Here is an 18,614-nt window from a genome sequence, read left to right on the forward strand (position 1 = left end):
CTCCTTTTGCTCCAGGTCACAACCTCTCCCTTGTGCTGGAATGTTACAGGTAGCGAGCTCCTGGACAGACCCCCTTCCCCAGTGTCTACAGAGCTTTCTATCTATCTCCTTTTGCAGACCCGGCCCAGAAAAATGACATCCTGTGCCTTTTTCTTGGATTCCTCCATCAGGATTCATTCTGGTGCATTCTCCATCAGTTTTGGAGGAGTTGGGCGGGGGGCGGGGGTGGCTCACTGCACTTCCTGCTATTCTGCCGTCTTGGTTCTGCTCCCCCAGGACCCCTTAATGGCCTTTTCTCAGTCGTGAGCCTTCTCGGCCTCTTTTCAGCCTTTAACACTACTGTTCACCCTCTTTCCCTCAATTCTCTCTTCTCTCCAGGTTTTCTTGGACTTCTCTCCTGGTTCTCCTACTTGTGTGATGCCTTTTCAGTCTCCTTTACTGTATCTTCATCCAGGTCATGCCTGTTAAATGAGGGTAACTTGGGCTCTCTTCTCCCTCTCTACCGTTTCAGTGATTTCATCAGTTCCTGTGGGTTCAGCTATCATCTTTATGTTCACGATTCTCAATTTTATTTATCTAATCCTAACCTCCTTCCTATCCTCCAATCTCACATCTCCAAACACCCACTAACATCTGGAATGGGATGTCCTCTAGACAGGTCAAACTCAACGTGCCCCACACTGAATTCACTGTCTTTCTCCAATACCTGCTCCCCTTCCAAATTCACTACCGCAGCTGAGAGCACCACCAACCTCCCACTCACCCAGGCTAGCAAACTGGGGCCATCCTCAATTCTTCCCTCTCCCTCACTTCTCCCATACGTCTTCTGTTGCCCAATCTTGTTGATTTCACCTTTGCTTCTCTTCTGACACTGCCCTCAAGCACCTCACAGTCCGGACTACTGCAACACCCTCATGCTTGGTCTAACATAAGTCTTTCCCCACTCCAGGGGATCTTCCTAAAGCAAAGGTCTGACCACATCTCCCTACTCAACAAATTCCAGGAAGCCCCTGGAAGACCTCCAGGGTCAGGCTCAAGTTTGGTATTTAAAGCCTTTAATATCCAGGCCCCTTCCCACCGTTCCAATCTTCTTAGATCTCACTCTTCTCCACATATACTGTAACACAGTGACACTGGTCTCCTTGTTGTTCCTTGCACAAGACTCCCCATGTCCACACTCCATGTATTTTCACTCTCTCCCAGGCCTGGAATGTCCTCGCTCACCACCTCTGCTTCCTGGCTTTCTTCTGGTCTCAGCCAACATCCTACATTCTGCAAGAAGCCTCATCCTGTTCCCCTGAAATCCTAGGTAAACTAGATGACTTCTAGTTTACCCTGTACATATGTTGTTTGCACGTGGTCTTCCTCATTTGACTGTGAGCTCCTTAAAGCAAGGACCCTGTTCTAACCTTTCTTTGTATTCCCAGGGCTTAGTACAAGGCCTGGCATGGAGTAAGTGCAGAATAAATGCTTGGTGACTGGCTGACAAGTCATGGACTTCTCTGGCCTCAGTTTCCTCATCTCTAAAATGGGGGGGAGGGTGGATTAGACAGCTTCTGGGGTCCCTTGCTGCTGTGGAGCTGTGAATCTGAGCCCATGATGAGCCTGGGAGCCCACGTCCTCCAGCTGCTGAGTCCAACACTCTATCCACTAACCCTGCTGTCATTTAGCAAGACCAAGGAATAAGTTCTGTGTTAGGCAAGGCAGTATTTCAGCCTAATATTGTCATTAGCCTCTGGCTTTTCAGATCCTAAAAAAAAAAAAAAAAATTATTTCTAGTCCAATTTAAAAACAAGGGGGAAAGAAATTACTTCAGTATTGTGACTGTATTCAAATGAATAAATGATACAAACTGTGCTGTTGTACTGCCGCTGTTGGAAGGCCAAATACTAGGAGTGGACCCGCCTGTTGAATCCCAGCCCGTTTTTTCAGTTGGTCCTACAAGAAAGCACAATACTGAGACTTAAATTGTAAGAAATCAAGCATAGTGAAAAAGCATCTGTAAAAGTTTAAAAAATCCAAACTATCTGCAGGACCTGAGAGAACTATTTGTGTATGAGAAGAATACCAGGTGAACCATGGACAATTGAAAATGGTCATTTTTGCTGAATTCACCCAGGCTTGTAGACTGAGTCCAGGTAAGCCATTCAGGGTCACATCTCTATCTAATGTGATCAGAATTAAATCATTCACTGGCCTTTTGCAACAACTTCTGCAAAGCTTCTCATTTCAATCTCCTAAGAGTTAATGAACACAAACCAAGGGAACCCATGAGTGCACCACAGTTAGTGTGTGTGTGTGTGTGTGTGTGTGTGTGTGTGTGCGCGCGCGTGCATGCGCGCGCGAGCGTTTGTGTGTGACTCAGAAAAGTTATGACCCAAGATTTTCCATTCTTTTTAAAATACCACATTTTTTGAGAGGCAAAGGAAACACACCCAAACACACATACACACACACCACTGGCATGCCATGTTCCTGCTAACAACCTTTAAACATCATCCAAAAACAGAGTTATGGGATTCAGCCTAGGAACTGAGAGGCTAAGCCAAATTCAAACCAGTTTAAGAACTGTCTTTTGAAAGAGCATATCTGCTGTTGGCCTATGTGTTCACAGTTACACATACGTTTTTAAGTGATTCCAGTAAAAATAAAGCACTACAGGAAACCTCAAGAAACTAGACTGGTCAGGGGGAAAGCGAGTGTTTCAAAAAAATGAAGGGTCAGCAGAACATCTTTTTTCTTTCAATTCCTGTTGAAAATCTTTCTAAAAGGCAGTAGACTTTCCAGTCTTCACATTACACCCAGAACAAAACTGCTTTTTCTCTGATGATTGAGAACTGTGTAAGGTCTTCCTTAAGATCAATTATGACCATGTAAAAGAGAAAGCTGGTAGAATGTAAGCACACAGGAATCTGGATTTCTAATCTTGGGTCTGCCACAAACTTATGGAATGACCCAGGACTGACATCCCCTCCGTGGGCCTCTTGACTCTTTAGCTATAAAGTGATGGGGTCTGACTAAACGTCTGAGACCTTCCAATTCCAGAGAGAAAGGAGAATTAAACTGGAGACACAAACCCCCAGAAGTACCCTGGGGTTTTAGGAAGAAAAATGAATATCTGGCTGCTTGCTTCCATTTCATCCATTTGTTTCCTAAATGTAGAAGGGGATGGGGGTAAGGGGAGGAGAATGCCCACGAATTTAAGGCTTTGCTTAGTTAATGAAGGCTTTTACTGCAGCTTCCACAGGCTGTTTGGGCAGATTTTTTTTTTAATTCTTTCAGCCACAAAAAACTAAAGAGCCAAGATCATGGAGTCCAAATGCTTGGTTTTCAAGTCCCAGCTTTGACATTTATCAATTGTGTGGATTTGGACAAGTCATTTAGCCTGGTCAGGTCAATATAATGAGAATGACAATACTACCTAAATTAATGTACTTATCCAGTGCTTCACCAGTCAACCTCACAAAAGAATATTTTATAGGGCTAGAAAAAATAATCACAAAATTCATATGGAGGAATAACAAGTTAAGAATCTCAAAAGTAATAATGAAAAAAAGAGGAAAAGAAGGGAACCCACCAGTACCAGATCTCAAACATACTGCAAAGCAGTAATCACTAAAATGACTGGGTATAAATTAAAGGGAGAGGGGGAATCAGTGGAACAAATAAAGTACACCATGCACAGGAGAAAACAAACACGGAAACATCGTGTTTGATAAACCCAAAGATTCCAGTCACTATCTGACCAAAACCTCTGAAAAAACTGGACAGCAACCTGGCAGAAATTAGTTTTAGACCAACACTTAACACCACATACCAAGATAAGCTCCAGATGATTACATGACTTTAGATATAAAAAGTCACATCATAAACAAGTTAGAAGAGCAAGAAAAACAAAGAGCAAGAAGAAGAGGAAGGAACAGAGAAGACCGCATAAAAGAAACTTGACAGAAAATATACACATTTTTGCACAAACAAATCTAAGATCAGAAAGATTAAAAGGGAAACAAGTAACTTGGGGAAAAAAATCTGTGGCACAAGTTTCTGCTAAAGGTCTCATTGAAGATATGTGAGAAACTGATTCAAATTATTGGACTAAGAACCATTCCTCAATCAATAAATCACCAAAGAATATGAACAGGAAGTTTTCAAAGGAAGAAATTCATGTTGCCAACAATCAAATGAAAAAATGCTCTTAATCACTAATTAGAGACATACAAATTAAAGCCACTTTGAGGTTCCAGCTCACCCCTATCAGATGGGCAAAAGAGGAAATGATCCATGTTACAGGGATGCAGGAAAACAGGTAGACTAGTGTACTGCTTGTAGGGCATTCAGGAAAACAACCTGGAACTCTGCCCCAAGTTACCAAGCTGTGAAACTCTTTCATGATAGCCAAAAATTGAAACTGAGGAGTATCCTATTGAGGAATGGCTAAACAAACTGTGGTGTATGCATACAATGGAATAGTAGCATATCATAAGAAATGATGAAACGGACAATTTCAGAAGAAACTTGAAAGTTCAATATGAACTGAAGAAGAATGATGTGAACAGAACCAAAACAATGCCAACACTGTGGAAGAAGAACAACTCCGAAAAACTCCCGAACTTTTATCAGTAAAGCCAGTATTCAAGAGAATAAAGTTGAAACACACCATTCACCTCCTGCCGGAAAGTGACAAACTTAAAACGGGGAGACAGAGACAGTGAGGGAGAAAGATGGAGAGGGAGGGAGGGAGAAAGTGACACATGTCCAGACACGGGTAATGTGGGATACTTGTCTAACTTCGGAGAAGTGTTGAAGGGTTTTTTTCAGTTTTGTTATTATGTTTTATTTTTTTAATTTATTCAATGGCGGGTTACTTTTGAAAATACCTGTTACCTGAAAAGTAAAAGTAATAAGCTTATTTTTAAAAAGGAAGTCACTTAGCTGTTCTAAATCTGAATTTCCTCATCTGCGAAATGGGTAAATGCCCACACCTTCTCAGGCTGTCATACAGAAGTGCCACAGATAAGAGAACTGTCAGGACCACCCCCACCACCTCGCAGCACACTGCCCGCCTCAGCACAGATATATTCTTGGACTTCAGCAGTGAAAACCAACAAAGAAATGAAACCAGTTCTTGTCCTCAAGATGCTCCCGTTCTATCAAGGAAACACAGACATACAGAAATCCATACAGGCTCTGAGCAGCTCGGACGGTCCAGAAAGGCTTCGTGTGGATAGCAACTCTCGGGCTGTCGTACAAGAGAGGAGAGAGTCCCCAGGCAGAGCAACCAGTGACACCAAAAGCACCTTCTTTTCTTACAGGAATGTTTTAGCTCCCACAAAATGAAGGCAAAGGTCTGATGTGGGCTAGCCCAGCCAGCATCCAGGGTCTACACAAGCAAAGCAAGGAAAGGAATGGAAAAGCATTCACTGAGTGCACAGTGTGCCAGGCATTGAGGGTATAGATAAAGAACAAACTCGGCCCTCTGAGAGCTCCCATACTAGTTCCAAAAGGAAAAGGTGAGAATGAAGTAGGCTCCAGGCATCGGGGACAGCCTAACAGCCCAGGGGCAAGAAATGGAGGACCATGGGTGAAAGACAGAAGCTTGGCTGCACCATGAAGGTCATAAAGAGGAGTAACCAATAAGCAGTTTGGTCAAAGTCAGGCTGGAAAGGATTTCAGACGTCAAGCAAACAAGTTCCTGAAAATACAGAGCATCAGGGATGCAGTCAGACATGTGCTTTAAGAAAATCAGGTTGGCAGCTCTGCAGAGGATAGACTGACTAAGAGAGGAAACTGAGGCAGGGATTTGAGTTGATGAAGACCAGAACCAAAGTAGGGTCATTTTGGAGGTGGGAGCCACAAAAGCTGGCTCTGAGGAGTCAGCCGGTCTCAACGTGAAGACAGGGAAGGCCACAAAGGGAATGCATCTGGGAGAGAGAGGGAGAAGTGAGGGGTAAGGAGCTCTATTCTGGACAGTTTGGGTCTGAGGTGCCCATGGAATGTAGAGCAGGTCAGACCAGAATAGAGCTCAGGAAAGTCTTGAGCTATAGATACAGATCTGGGAACCTTCTGCAGAGACAACCAAATCCATGTCATTTCACAAGTGCCTCAGTTACAATTGCAACAAAAATAATATTCTGGAAACACTTTTCATGGAGTGGCATCATCTGTAATCACAGCTGCTGCTGAGACCAGCACGGTGCCTGGCACAGCACAGGCAGTTACTAAATACTCTAGACCTGAGCTCCAACCTTGGCTCTGCTCCAAGTTACCTAAAGGGTTACCTTGGCCAAGTCTCCAGGCCTATGTAAAAGGATGCACCAGGCACAATTTCAGTTCTCATCCTGCAATCCCTAGAATTTATCAAGTACATCACAAAATGTAGACCCTTCCAAATTTCGTACCCACTCCTGTGTGCTGACCGAAGGACCTCTGTTAATACATTAGTATCTAACAAATCAAAAAGGTCAGAAACTCTTTCCTTAATTTCTGGGAGGTGTCCTTAGATTTCAAAAAAATGCTTCCAAATGGAACCTGAGAAGCTGCCTAGTTTAGGGGCAGGAGCCTCCAGAGCAGATGGGCTGGGTTCACGAGCACGGGCTGACACGGTAACTGTGGGAGCCTGCAAAGTCCCCAAAGTGCTCTTTGCTCCCTCTTCAGATTCTAGGCAGCAGAAGAGCTACAGATCCGCACCTATGGGAAATCCCAAAATGAAATGACAGCTTGGGATTTGTTTTCAAAAGATCATTTGTTAAAATGAGGGTAGAGTGAATGCTCTAAGAATGATTTAGAACACTACGAACCTATCCCATAAAGGATACAAATCCTTTACATACACACCTGCCATCACATACGCAGTGTGAGGAGCAGCAAATCACTCCCTCTAACCCTTCGATTTCTAGGAAGTCCAGGATGAGCGTCCTGAAAGTGCAGCAAAGTTTGACTTTTTTGTATCATCCATCATCCTCTCCACCAAAGAAAAGACAAAATGCAGTAGGCTTCCGCCAGGATACAATGTTTCTAGAGGGGGCAAGGGCTCAGAAGCCACCTCAGCGAATTCCCTGAGGCCCAAGGAGGCTGCGTGATTTGTGGAGTCCTCTGATTCCACAGCTGGTGCTCTCTCTATGCTAAAAGGTATTTAAGCTACTGTTTGGCACTTTTTTTTAATCAACAGTCTCTACTTCCCCTTATTTTTAATGACTTTTTTAAAAATCGAGTACTTGCCCTGCTGTAATTCTTCTAAAATAATACTAGCTAACATTGATATAATGTGTTACAAAGCATTTTCTTTCTCAGTTTGATCTCAGAAGGCAGCTTGAGGTTACAATGTCAGATATGAAAACAATCGCGAACAGAAATGCCAAGCAAGGAAATGTTTCCTTTACTAGGGAGTCATGTTAACAACGGGAACTTTAAGATACAACCATCACAGGACAAAACTTGTTTTATAAAACAAAGTGTAAGTGTGAAAACAACCCTGGAATTAGAAGGGAGAAGGCCTGAACCTATGATCCCTTAATGAAGGGATTTGTTCTGTAAAACTTAAGACTCAGTCAAAAAGCCACACCTAAGGACCTAGAGGGCTACATATGGCCTCGAGGCCAAGGATTTCCCACTCATCTAGACCACCAAAATAAGGTCACACAGCCAGGATGTGTCAGAGTCAGGACTTGAACCCAGCACTTCATGGCTGCACTATACCTCTACCCACTACAGCAGAGGTGTCAAACAGAAGGACAAAATGTAACTGGGAAATACTTAACAAAATAAATAAAAAATACAATAAAACATAGATAATATTAATATGTGACTTGCTAAGTCAATATGCAGCCAGGCAGTCTGGTAGTCCTCTTTCTGCTGGAGTCTGACACCACTATACTATACTATGTCCTTTGGGACTTTTTTTCCCATTATCATATATTCAAAAGAAAAGGGAGTGTGGCACTTGGAGTCAGAAAGATCTGGGTTCAAATCTCACCTATGACAGACAGTGGACCTGAGACCCTGGGCAAATGACTTAACCTCTAAACTCTCTAAAATCACAGACTGGGAACATAGCTAAAATTCTGAAACAGATTTTAAAAACCTCAGTTCTTCCTTTTATTATTTCATCCATTAAAAGTGACTCCCTAAAAAAGGCCTCTCCTAGTGGAAGCAGGAGGCCTGCCCTGGGGCCCCCCCTTAGCGGTTTCTCCTCCCTTCTACTACAGTTTCAATACAACTTCTCAGACCTGAGGGATCTGAAATGTGTTGGCTTTGGAGAAGTTTTCCCACCCAGGTTTCTCACTTGTCTTTTGATTTTAGAAAATTCACAGATGGAACCTGTAGAAGCTTCCAAACATAACGCTGAATATGGGGGTGGGGGTGAGTACTTTAATGATTCCCCTTCAGCTCTCTTTTCAAAAACTTTTGAAAGTTTTCTCCAACTGAAGTTCATATTCTTTCCATCATGTAAAAAAAAAAAACAAAAACCTGATAGAACACCAAATCCCCTACCACACTTTTGGTTTCAGTCCCCTGAGGCAGAGAGATCCAGGTTAAAAATAATTTAAGTTTCACTGCTCCCAGGGCAGGTTTAATAAAAGTTGAGTAACAGCCAGCAGGCTCCCGGTGGCAGGACCACCGCTGACATGAGAGGGGGCGGCAGGTCAATCAGCACTCCTGGGGGGAAGGGGAACCTTGCCCAAGGTGATACATGGGCTGGGACCAGATGGCAGGGCCTGGATTCCAAACCCTGCCCTCTTCCCCCAGACGAGACCTGCCTGTAATGACTAGCCCAGCCTTCAGCATCTCCCCCTCTCCATCCTTCCACCCTAATATGGCCAAAAGCCTCTGCTTCAAACTTTCTAGTCCAATAGGGGTGGAAATATCTGCAAAGGAAGGAGGACCTTCAATGGGGATCACCTCATGGTGGGGTCACTCACTACTGTGCTCTTAGTGCCCAAGGGTGGGGCAAACAGGATTGGCAGAAATCAAGCTTAGACAGGAAACTCCAACTCCACCGCACCCCAAAGAGGGCTGTGGGCTGGTCACCAGGAAGAGGGCACCGGGGAAGAATGCCCCCTCTTCCAATGTTCTGGGCAGGGGGCACAGGGTAGTAGGCGGGGGGACAAAGGAGAAGAATGCCCCCTCCCCTCTGTTTCACCACCCCCCCCCCCCAACACAAGCAGGAAGAGGCAGGGAGGAGAGGGTGGAAAAAAGGAACCTGAAGGAACTCACCCAGATGGTAAAAAGACCTTCCCACCCAGCCCAACACAAGGCCAAGCCCCTCATTTTACACAGGGGGAAACTGAGGCCCAAGGAGGGTACGGGCCCCTAAAGGCCAACTAGTCTAGCCTCTTTTCAACAAATGGGTAAACTGAAGGCCGGGATGGGGAAGGAGCCCTGAAGGCCAACCAGTGTAACTCTCTTGTTGCTGATGGGGAAACTGAGGCCCAGGGGGGTAAGGAGTCTGATGGGAGCACCAGGTCTAACGGCCTCATTATACAGACCGGAAAACTGAGGCCGAGGAGAAGGAGGGCCTGGAGACCACCTGGTCTAAGCCCCGCCCTTTACAGACAGAGAAGCTGAGGGGCAGGGAGGGGCGGGGACCCCCAAGACTATTCAGTCCCGCGGCCTCGTTTTACGGGGTTGGAAACTGAGGCAAGAAGGGCCCAAGGCTCGGGGGGCTCGGGGTTACCTGTGTTCTCCCCGCTTTCTGTTGAGGCCGCCGCCGCCGCTCGCAGAAAAGAAAACATGGAGCCGCCTCCTCATCAGCCCGGGCGGCAAGGGGAGGGCGGGCCGGGGCCGGGCCGGGCCTGAGGGCGGGCTGGCAAGCGGGCGAGCAGACGGAGCTGGGCGGGAAACGGGCGGGGACTCGGCTGCGAGGAGAAACGGGCCGCGCACGCGCTCCCGGGCCGGGTCGGGGGCGGGGCCCGCGCGGCAGTCCCGCCCACCTCGGCCTCCTGGGAAACGTAGTCCCATTCTCGCGCCCACCCAGGCTCTGCGGCTCCCAAGAAACCACAGCTCCCAGCAGTCCATGCGGAAGCGCGGCTTCTGGGAGGGGAAGCTCAGCCTCCCATGGATCCATAACTCCCAACAAGCCAAGCGGCGAGGCAGGCGCTCAGCGGGTGGCCCTCTTACGGGCTTCCTGCGGGCTGGACCGCGTGTCTGGGGCCTCGTGGCCAAAGCAGCACCTACGAGGGTCCAGGCCTGTGCCAGGGAGGGGCTTCTGTCGAAAAGACCAAAAAAAAAAAACAGGCCGGGCCCTCCAGCGGAGGCCACTCTAGTGGAGATACATACACCATGTAACCAGATGCTTTCTCCTTAGTGTCGCACTGAACTACAGCTCCCAGCATGCCAAGTGGAGGGTGGGGGAGAGAGAAAGGAAAGGGGAGAAAGTGGGGGCCTAGAGCTATGCCAAGCTTGAGAAATCGGCCTATCCAGACCATCCTGTTCATTTTATAAATGCGGAAATTGAGCCCCCTAGAGGGGAATGAAAATGACACCCAAAGGCGCTAACGTTTTTACCTTTTTATAGTTGTGGCCCAAAGAGATTCTATGATTTGCCCACATCCAGTAAAAGGCAGAGAAGGTGCTTGAACCCAGGATTTCTAATGCTAAATCTGGGGGTCTTTATGGCATACTGGAACCAATCTTGGAGATCATTTCATCCAAACCCTTCATTTTACAAATGAATAAACTGAAGGCAAGGGAGGGCATATATCATGCCCAAGATCACAAGGGTGAAAGTTGGCAGAGCCAAGCTCAAGCTCAAACTGAACTTGAATTTATTGCCTTGAGCTCAACGACTTTCAGTACTTGGTCAAGGAATAAAGGAGCATTTATTAAGGGCCTGCTATGTGCCAGGAACCCAGGCCATCCATATTCACTTCCATTTTGTTTAACAAGCAGTGATGAAGCACCTAGCTTAATCAAATATGCACCTAGAACCAGCAATCAAAGAAAAACAAAAACAATCACATTCTACCTGAGAGTTTTGGTCCTAAACAGTCTGAGGCCACAGAAAAGGCAGATCCTGTCCCTCTGCACTGGTTTCTGATCTCCATGTAACCTTGGGCAAGTCCCTTCTCCTCCCCAGGCTTCTGTTCTCTGTAAAATGAGACTAGGTGATTTCTGAGGAACCTTCTCATAAGCCTACAAGTGACTCATTGATGTATTTTGAAAGTTGCATGGACCCCACAGAGGAGGAAGAGGAGGCTATTGAAATGTGATGAATAGGGGTAAACTGTCATGGTCCAGGCTGTCAAGAGGATAATTGCTGTGTCATCACCGGCCCTCAGCCACCCAAGAAAAGAGCCTTCTCTCTGGCCAGCTTTGCTTATTGATCGCCATCCATCCTCTTCATCATTCTGAAGCCTCTAGGCACTTAGGACCAGACCCGAGAGGCCCAGGCCAGGCTGCATTTGTGTTGTGGAAATAACCTTGGATCTGAAGTTGGAAAACCTAGATGAGCATCTCAGCTCTGCTACATGAGACTTTGGACTGGTCACTCACCCCTGTCTGGGGTCCAGGTTCCTCGTTAGTGACCTTCAAAAGTGCTGTGGGAGGGGAGTAGAAGAAGCCACAAGCAAAGTTCTTATCTGTGCCCCCCACCCCTACACAGACTCTGCTGACCACCTTCTTTCAGATCCTGCCCAAGCTGTTCATATTTTATTCCAGGGGCCCCAGAGCAACCAGCCCAAGGAGTTCAGTGGAAATGAAGGACCTAGGAGCAAACACAGAGCTAGAAGGCACTTCAGAGACCACCTAGTCCAACCCTTTCCTTTACATAAGGAAAAGATGAGACCCAGAGGGGAGGTGGGCTTTGAACCTCTGCCTCTAATTCCAAGGGACTGTGCCCAGCTACCTGTTCTTGTCCATCCACTCAGGGAGGACAGAGGCCCTTCCTTATCTTATCTAAACTGGATCTCAGTCAGGACTCTGCACAGGACTTTGTATGCAGTAATTGCTCAATAAATAATTGTTTACCAAGTGATTTTGTTCAGTGGATGATGACTCCGAAGGCCTCTTCAAAAGACGAGTGGTGTCATGAGACCTGGGTTTGAGTTCTAATCCTGCCACTGGGCAGCTTTGTAGTCTTGGGCAGTGGCTTCTTCCTTGTTGAAAAGGGTTCAAATAAGAGCTACAGAAGCTGCTTCAAGGGACTGTCATGAGGAAAAACACTTTGTATGCTTTATTATTGCAGATTCTCATTATGCTGCTGAGTATTGAGGTCACATAATAGCCGATGCCTAGAATTCTTTAAATATGTCATCTTGTTCAATCTTGGCAGCAGCCCTCTGGTGCAGGTGACGCCAGCATTCCTGGACCCATTTTACAGAGGTGAACACTAAAGTTCTGAGATACCGAATGACTCCGCCATTGTCATCCTGCCTTTCAGGGTCAGAGGCAGCATTTGAAGCCAGGTTTCTCCTGACTCTCTTTGCCACCCCGCCCGCCATGATGTATATATATGTACTACGTCCTATGAAGCAGTGTACAGAGCATAACACAATTAACATAAAAGACCATGGCAAGCACTTATGAGAAAAACTGGCATTTTTATAACCCTTTAAAGCTTGCAAAGAGCAGCTAGGTGGCGCCATAGTGCACAGAGAGCTGGGCCAGGCATCGTTCAAATCTGGCCTCAGGTGCTTCCTAGCTGTGGGACCCTGGGCAAGTCACCTAACCCTGTTTGCCTCAGTTTCCTCATCTGTCAAATGAGCTGGAGAAGGAAATGGCAAACCACTCCAGTATCTTCGCCAAGAAAACCCCAAATCGGGGTCACAAAGGGTTGGATACAACTGAACAACAGCGAAAGTTTGTAATATATTTTATAAATATTTATATATATTAGAATATATATAGTATAATTATACATATTTCATAGATTATATATTACCATATTATACATATTATATATAAATATTTGTATTTTATATTATATATAACAGATATAAAAATGTAAAAATAAATATTTAATAAGTATTATATATCAAATACTATAAATATGATCTCGTAGATCCTCCAAACTGCTGCTGGGATTATCATTCCCATTTTACAGATGAGGAATTTGAGACACAGAGAGGTCAGGGACCTGCCCAGGGTCTCTCAGCAAGAAACATGTCTAGCACAGAAGGTACTCCTGCTGACCATGAATCAATCTATCAACAAGCATTGATTAAGCACCTACTGTGTGCCGGGTACCACCCAAAGTCCTGGAGGAGCTTCATGCCTGTCCAGGAGGCAATGGGTCTATATTGAAGGGAATACAAAGCATAGACCAAAGAAAAACCAGGGGATTTGGAGGAGAGGAGGCCAGAGAGGAGGCTGTGGTTCTCCTTTTCTTGGCAGCAAAATCTCGTAATAAGATCCAGGGGCTGACTCCTCCTTAGACCCACAGACTTCTGACCTTGGAGCTCCTCCACCCCAGCCTCCATTGCCCAGAGAGGGAAGGGCCTAGTCCAGAGACTTAGGGGTCATAAATGGCAGGACTGGGAAGGTTCAGAGGTTGGCAGCAAGCAGAAATATCTGGGTGTGGACCCAGAAGGAGCTCCTGCTTTCCATACCACTGACACCGCCGTCTCTGCTTGGCTGTTCTGAAATGGCACACTCATACAAATACATACATATATACATGCACATACATTCACATACACACATGCCCACACATCTGCCCTCACACATTTACATGCACACGAATATATACATATATACATGCACATACACACATGCCCACACAACTGTCCTCACTCACATGCAAATGAATACATACATATATATGCATATACATTCACATACACACATGCCCACACATCTGCCCTCACACATTTACATGCACACGAATATATACATATATACATGCACATACACACATGCCCACACAACTGTCCTCATACTCTTACACATACAAATACATACGTATATACATTCACACACACATGCCCACACATCTGCCATCACACACTTGCATGCACACGAATACATACATATATACATGCACACGCACATACACACATACTCATACATCTGCTCTGACACACTTACATGCACATGAATACATACACACATATATACATGCACACGCACATACATACATGCTCACACATCTGCCCACACACTCTCTCACACACACAAATACATACATATCTTCCCATATACAATCACATATTACACACAAGACATTCTCAAATATACTCACATATACAATCTCATATACATTTATTTACACATTTACACATATGCACTCACACACAATCTCATATATGTTTACACACTCACACCCTCTCATATGCACTCCCACATAGACACACACTCAGAGGGCAGCACACAGGCCATTACAGTGGTGGTGGTGGTGGTGGTGGTGATGGTGGTGGCTGCACAACCCAGAAACAGGCCATTCAGAGACAGCTGCCTGAGCAGCTGGAATGTGCCCAGGCAGGGGTGGAGAAGGGACGGGGCACAAGTAAACATTCCTCTGACCCTGCTCCCCACCCCCACCCCCCAGCCACAAGGGAGTGTTCAGGAGCACAGGGTCCTTTACTATCCCATTAACCTTTCCTCCACTAAAAGCCTCCTCCCGTGACTCATCATGGTTTGTGGGAGACCCGGGGTTCCATAGGCACTGCCAGCAAAGCTCAAGCCATGGCAAGTCCTAGCAAACTGGAAAGACTCTAGTCTGGACCTCATGGGTATGATGGAGGAGGCCCAGCCTCCAGAACTTCACTTGCCAAGTTCAAGGTTTTGAGGGGTGACTGGGGAGGAGGGTGGGAGAACTGGGGGAGCAGGGAGCATAACAACACTGAACAACTGCCTGGAAAGTCTTGGGGGTTGGGTTTTGCCCCAGTGGGGGACAGGATGAACCATAGATCAACCAATCTCTTCAATCAGCCAGCACCTGTTAGGCAGCTAGAAGCCCAGGGGTGAGAGCACTGAGCCTGGGGTCAAGAAGTAGTTCAGCTGTTTTTTCAGTTGTATCCGATGCTTTGTGATTCCATTGGGGGTTTTCTCGGCAAAGATCCTGGACTGGTTTGTCATTTCCTTCTCCAGCTCATTTTACAGGTGAGGAAACTGAGGCAAGCAGGATAAAGTGACTTGCCCAAGGTCACACAGCTAGGGATTTGAACTCAGGTCCTCCTGGCTCCAGGCTGGATGCTCTATTGGCCTAGGGCACCACCTAGCTTTGAAGGTCAAGAAGATCTGAGTCAAAATCTGGCCTGGGCCGCTTTCTAGCTGTGTGACCCTGGGCAAGCCCGTGAAATTCTCTCAGCCCCAATTTCCCCAACCATAAAATGGGGATCATAAGAGCACCTCCTTCCCAGGCTTGCTGTAAGGATCAAAGGAGAAAATGTTTGCAAGGAGCTGGGCCCATAGTGGGTGCCATAGAAATGCTTATCATCTTCCTCCCCTGGGCCAAGCACTGTGCTCAGTTCTGGGGCTATAAAACAGAAGCAGGAGGAATTTCCATCCCAAGGCTCAGCTCTGGACCCTGACTCACTTTGCTATCTCCTTTACTCAGTAAACTGGTCACAGAATCAAAGGGTGTTTGGTTGTTTTGAGTGCGAAGGGCCCCAGAGAAAGATCTTTTGGTCCAGCTTCCCTCCCTATTTCACAAATAAAGACCCTGAGTCCTGGAGAGTTTTGGCCACACTGATAGTACTCAAATGAAACAAGATTTGAACCCAGGGCCTGTGACTCCAGATTCCATTCTACTGCACCACTGGCTCCTCAGTGCCAGAGAAAGAGAGAGAGAGAGGCGTTTTCTCCCTTCCCCACTCCTTTCTTGCAAACTGGAAAGTCAGGGTCACAGTCCAGGTGAAAAGTGTGCGGCCTGGCCACCGTCCAGGCCAATGTTTAGCAACAGCCTGGGGACAGTGGAGCGGTGGACTCTAAGCCCCAGCCCTCACCACTGTCTCCTTGGGCACCAGTTACTTCCTTCTCCACTGTAAAATGAAAATCATGGGATCTGGGTCTGTTTGTTGTCTTAAATCCAAGGCGGGGATCATTTCCAGCATCAGCCTTTTTAAGTTGGGACTGCCTTAGGAAGAAGAATGGGGTGGTAAGCTTTGCACATATTAGACGTTCAAAAGATATTCACTGAATTAATAAGTGAATGGAACTATGGCAAATCCTTCAGCAAGAAATTAAATGGAGGTAGACATTTAAGTAGCAGCAGGTGGGTAGATAGAAGAGCCTGGAGTCAGGAAGACTCATCTTCCTGAGTTCAAATCTGGCCTCAGACTCCTACTAGCTGTGTGACCTTGGACCAGTCACTTCACCCTATTGGCCTCAGTTTCCTCATCTGTCAAATGAGCTGGAGAAGGACATGGCAAACTCCTCCCCTATCTCTGCCAAGAAAACCCCAAATGGGATCAAGGAGAGCCAGATACGATTGAACGACACGTCATTGAAATAGATAGCGAGGGTTATAGAATCACAAGATTGGAAGCTGAAAGGAAACTTTGGAGCCCCTCCCCCACGTACCTCACCCCCACTCAAACTCCTATTTCACCTCAGCGCCTTTGGCCAGAGCCAGAGGTTGTCGAATTCATTGTGAGCATTTCCGCCTCAGGATTCAGCCAGATACAAATAAAGGCCTGATTTATCATTTTGTTGACTGTCCAGACTTAAGAAAGTGATGAGAAAATGTTCCTAAAGTCCTTTAAGTTTCCAAGTGTTTCTGAGTCCTTTGCCTCTAGCCCTAGAGATGGTGGTTAAACATTTCCCAGCATCCCCTTGACGACCTGCCCTGTCCCTTGCCTGGAATGTTCTTCCTTCTTACCTTTCCCTCTGGGAAACCTTTGCTCCCTCCTGGATTCAGGTCAAAAGCCACCCTTTCAGCTACCCCTCTTAGTCATTGGTATCATTGCCACCACAAACTTCAACATCACTTTGTATGCCCTTATCTACAAGTCAATAAGCATTTATTAGCTGCCTACTATGTGTTAGGCCCTGTGCTGAGTGCTAGGAATACAAAGAAAGGTGAAAACCATCCCTGCTTTTTGGGAGCTCACTACATATCAACTATGTACAAAAAAGACATAGAAAAAATAGGAAGTATTCACCAGAGGGAAGGCTCTAGCCTTAGGAGGGAGATCAGGGAAGGCTTCTCATAGAAGATAGGGCTTGAGCTGGGCTCTAAAGAAGACAGGAGGCAGACAGGAGGAGTGAGAGCATTCCAGGTTTGAGGCACAGCCAGTGCAAATGCCTGGAGTCCAGAGTTGGAGTGTGCTGTGTAAAGAACAACCAGGAGAATCATAGAGTGTGGAAGTTGGTGGGGGGGTGGGAGGGGGGAGGGAGAGGAATACAGTGTAAGAAGACTAGAAAAGTAGGAGGGGTCCAGGTTTTGAAAGGTTTTGAAGGCCCAAGAGAGGAATTTATATTTGATCCTGGAGGATCCATTGGAGTTTATTGAATGGGGAGAGGGTGGCAGTTAGTGGACAGGGAGAGATTGAAAACAAGTGAGAGGGGCAATCTGCTGGAAGAGGTGGGTTGGAATGGGATCCCTTGTGCATGTAGACACGGAATTCCCCTCTCCTCTAAGATAGGCCCTTTGAGGACAGTTTGGTGTTTGGGTCCCTAGTTGTTAGCACAGAGTATTTATTAAGTGCTTGCTAAATTAAATGAAATTGAAGTCAATTCATTTTACAGAGGTCTGGAGACAAGGAACTTGCCCAAGGATAAACAGGTAGGTAGCAGGGGCTTGAGACTGTGAACATGTCACTTAACCTCTCGGAGACTCAGTTACCCCTCCTGTAATATGAGAGTGTCTGAAAAAAGGGAAAGGATAAATGTTGGAAACCATGTAAAAACAGGCATCTTCTAGAGCACCATTCCTGGGGCTGGGAACTAGACCATGGACAGCAGCTTGGGACAAAGCCCCACCAAAGTTTCCGAACTGTGCATCCCTGTTGTACCACTGCTAGATCTAGAATGCACAAAGGCCAAAGAAAGAGGAAAAGGAGCCATGTGAATGAGAACATTTTTAGAGGCTTTTTCAGTGTCGGTAGGTGTTATGAATGTCTCTCGAATGAATGCCATAACAAATCACATAAGTCCTCTAATCAATGAATGAGCATTTATGAAGCTCCTACATTGGGCTATGGGATGGGATGGGATGGCAAAGACAAACTGTGGGATGGTCCCTGCCTTCGAGGAATGCTATTGGGGGAGATGACATATATGTGTGTATGTAAGTATGCACACAAAAAAGATAGATTAAATGCACCATAACTTTGGGGGAAGGTGCTGGTTCCCCACTGGGTCAGGAAAGGTGGTGCTTTGAAGGCCACTAGGGCTCCTAAGAGACAAAGATGGGGAGGAAAGGCCTTCCCAGCAGTGCAGAGCAAGGAGGTGCATCCCCAGAAGGGTCGTCATGCCCATAGGACTTCCCCACAGAATGGTTCTGAGGCTCACATAAGATTTTTTGCCCACTTAAATTTAAGTCCTCTAAACAGAAACCAACGGAATGGCCTTGTAGTTGGAGCTAGAAATGGAATACATGGCCATAGTGATCCAGGTTACTACACATCAGCTGGTATAATCACAAAAATGGGGGATTTGGAGCCTGAGGACCTGGGTTCAAATCCACAGCTCTGCTCCCTCATAACACTCCTACCTTTGGGACTTTGGACAAGAAA

The 18,614-nt window shown here is 46.2% G+C and overlaps 1 protein-coding gene across 2 annotated transcripts in view; it reads right to left on the minus strand.

The window, feature by feature from the left end:
* ATL3 (atlastin GTPase 3) overlaps window positions 1-9,897 on the minus strand; it is a 35,925-nt gene extending 26,028 nt beyond the window's left edge. The window contains exons 1-2 of one of the 2 annotated variants that reach the window (XM_036763202.1): window positions 9,674-9,897; window positions 1,854-1,938 (exon numbers count right to left, since the gene is read on the minus strand). Coding sequence is in view for 1 of the 2 variants with exons in the window: in XM_036763201.1 (XP_036619096.1) it covers window positions 9,674-9,731 (58 nt within the window). In the remaining variant the exon portion in view is untranslated. The remainder of the gene's footprint in view (window positions 1-1,853; window positions 1,939-9,673) is intronic. The other variant, XM_036763201.1, reaches the window with a different exon arrangement.
* Window positions 9,898-18,614: the final 8,717 nt, after the last annotated feature.

The sequence above is a fragment of the Trichosurus vulpecula genome, chromosome 6 (genome assembly GCF_011100635.1).
Source record: "Trichosurus vulpecula isolate mTriVul1 chromosome 6, mTriVul1.pri, whole genome shotgun sequence".
NCBI classification, from domain to species: domain Eukaryota; kingdom Metazoa; phylum Chordata; class Mammalia; order Diprotodontia; family Phalangeridae; genus Trichosurus; species Trichosurus vulpecula.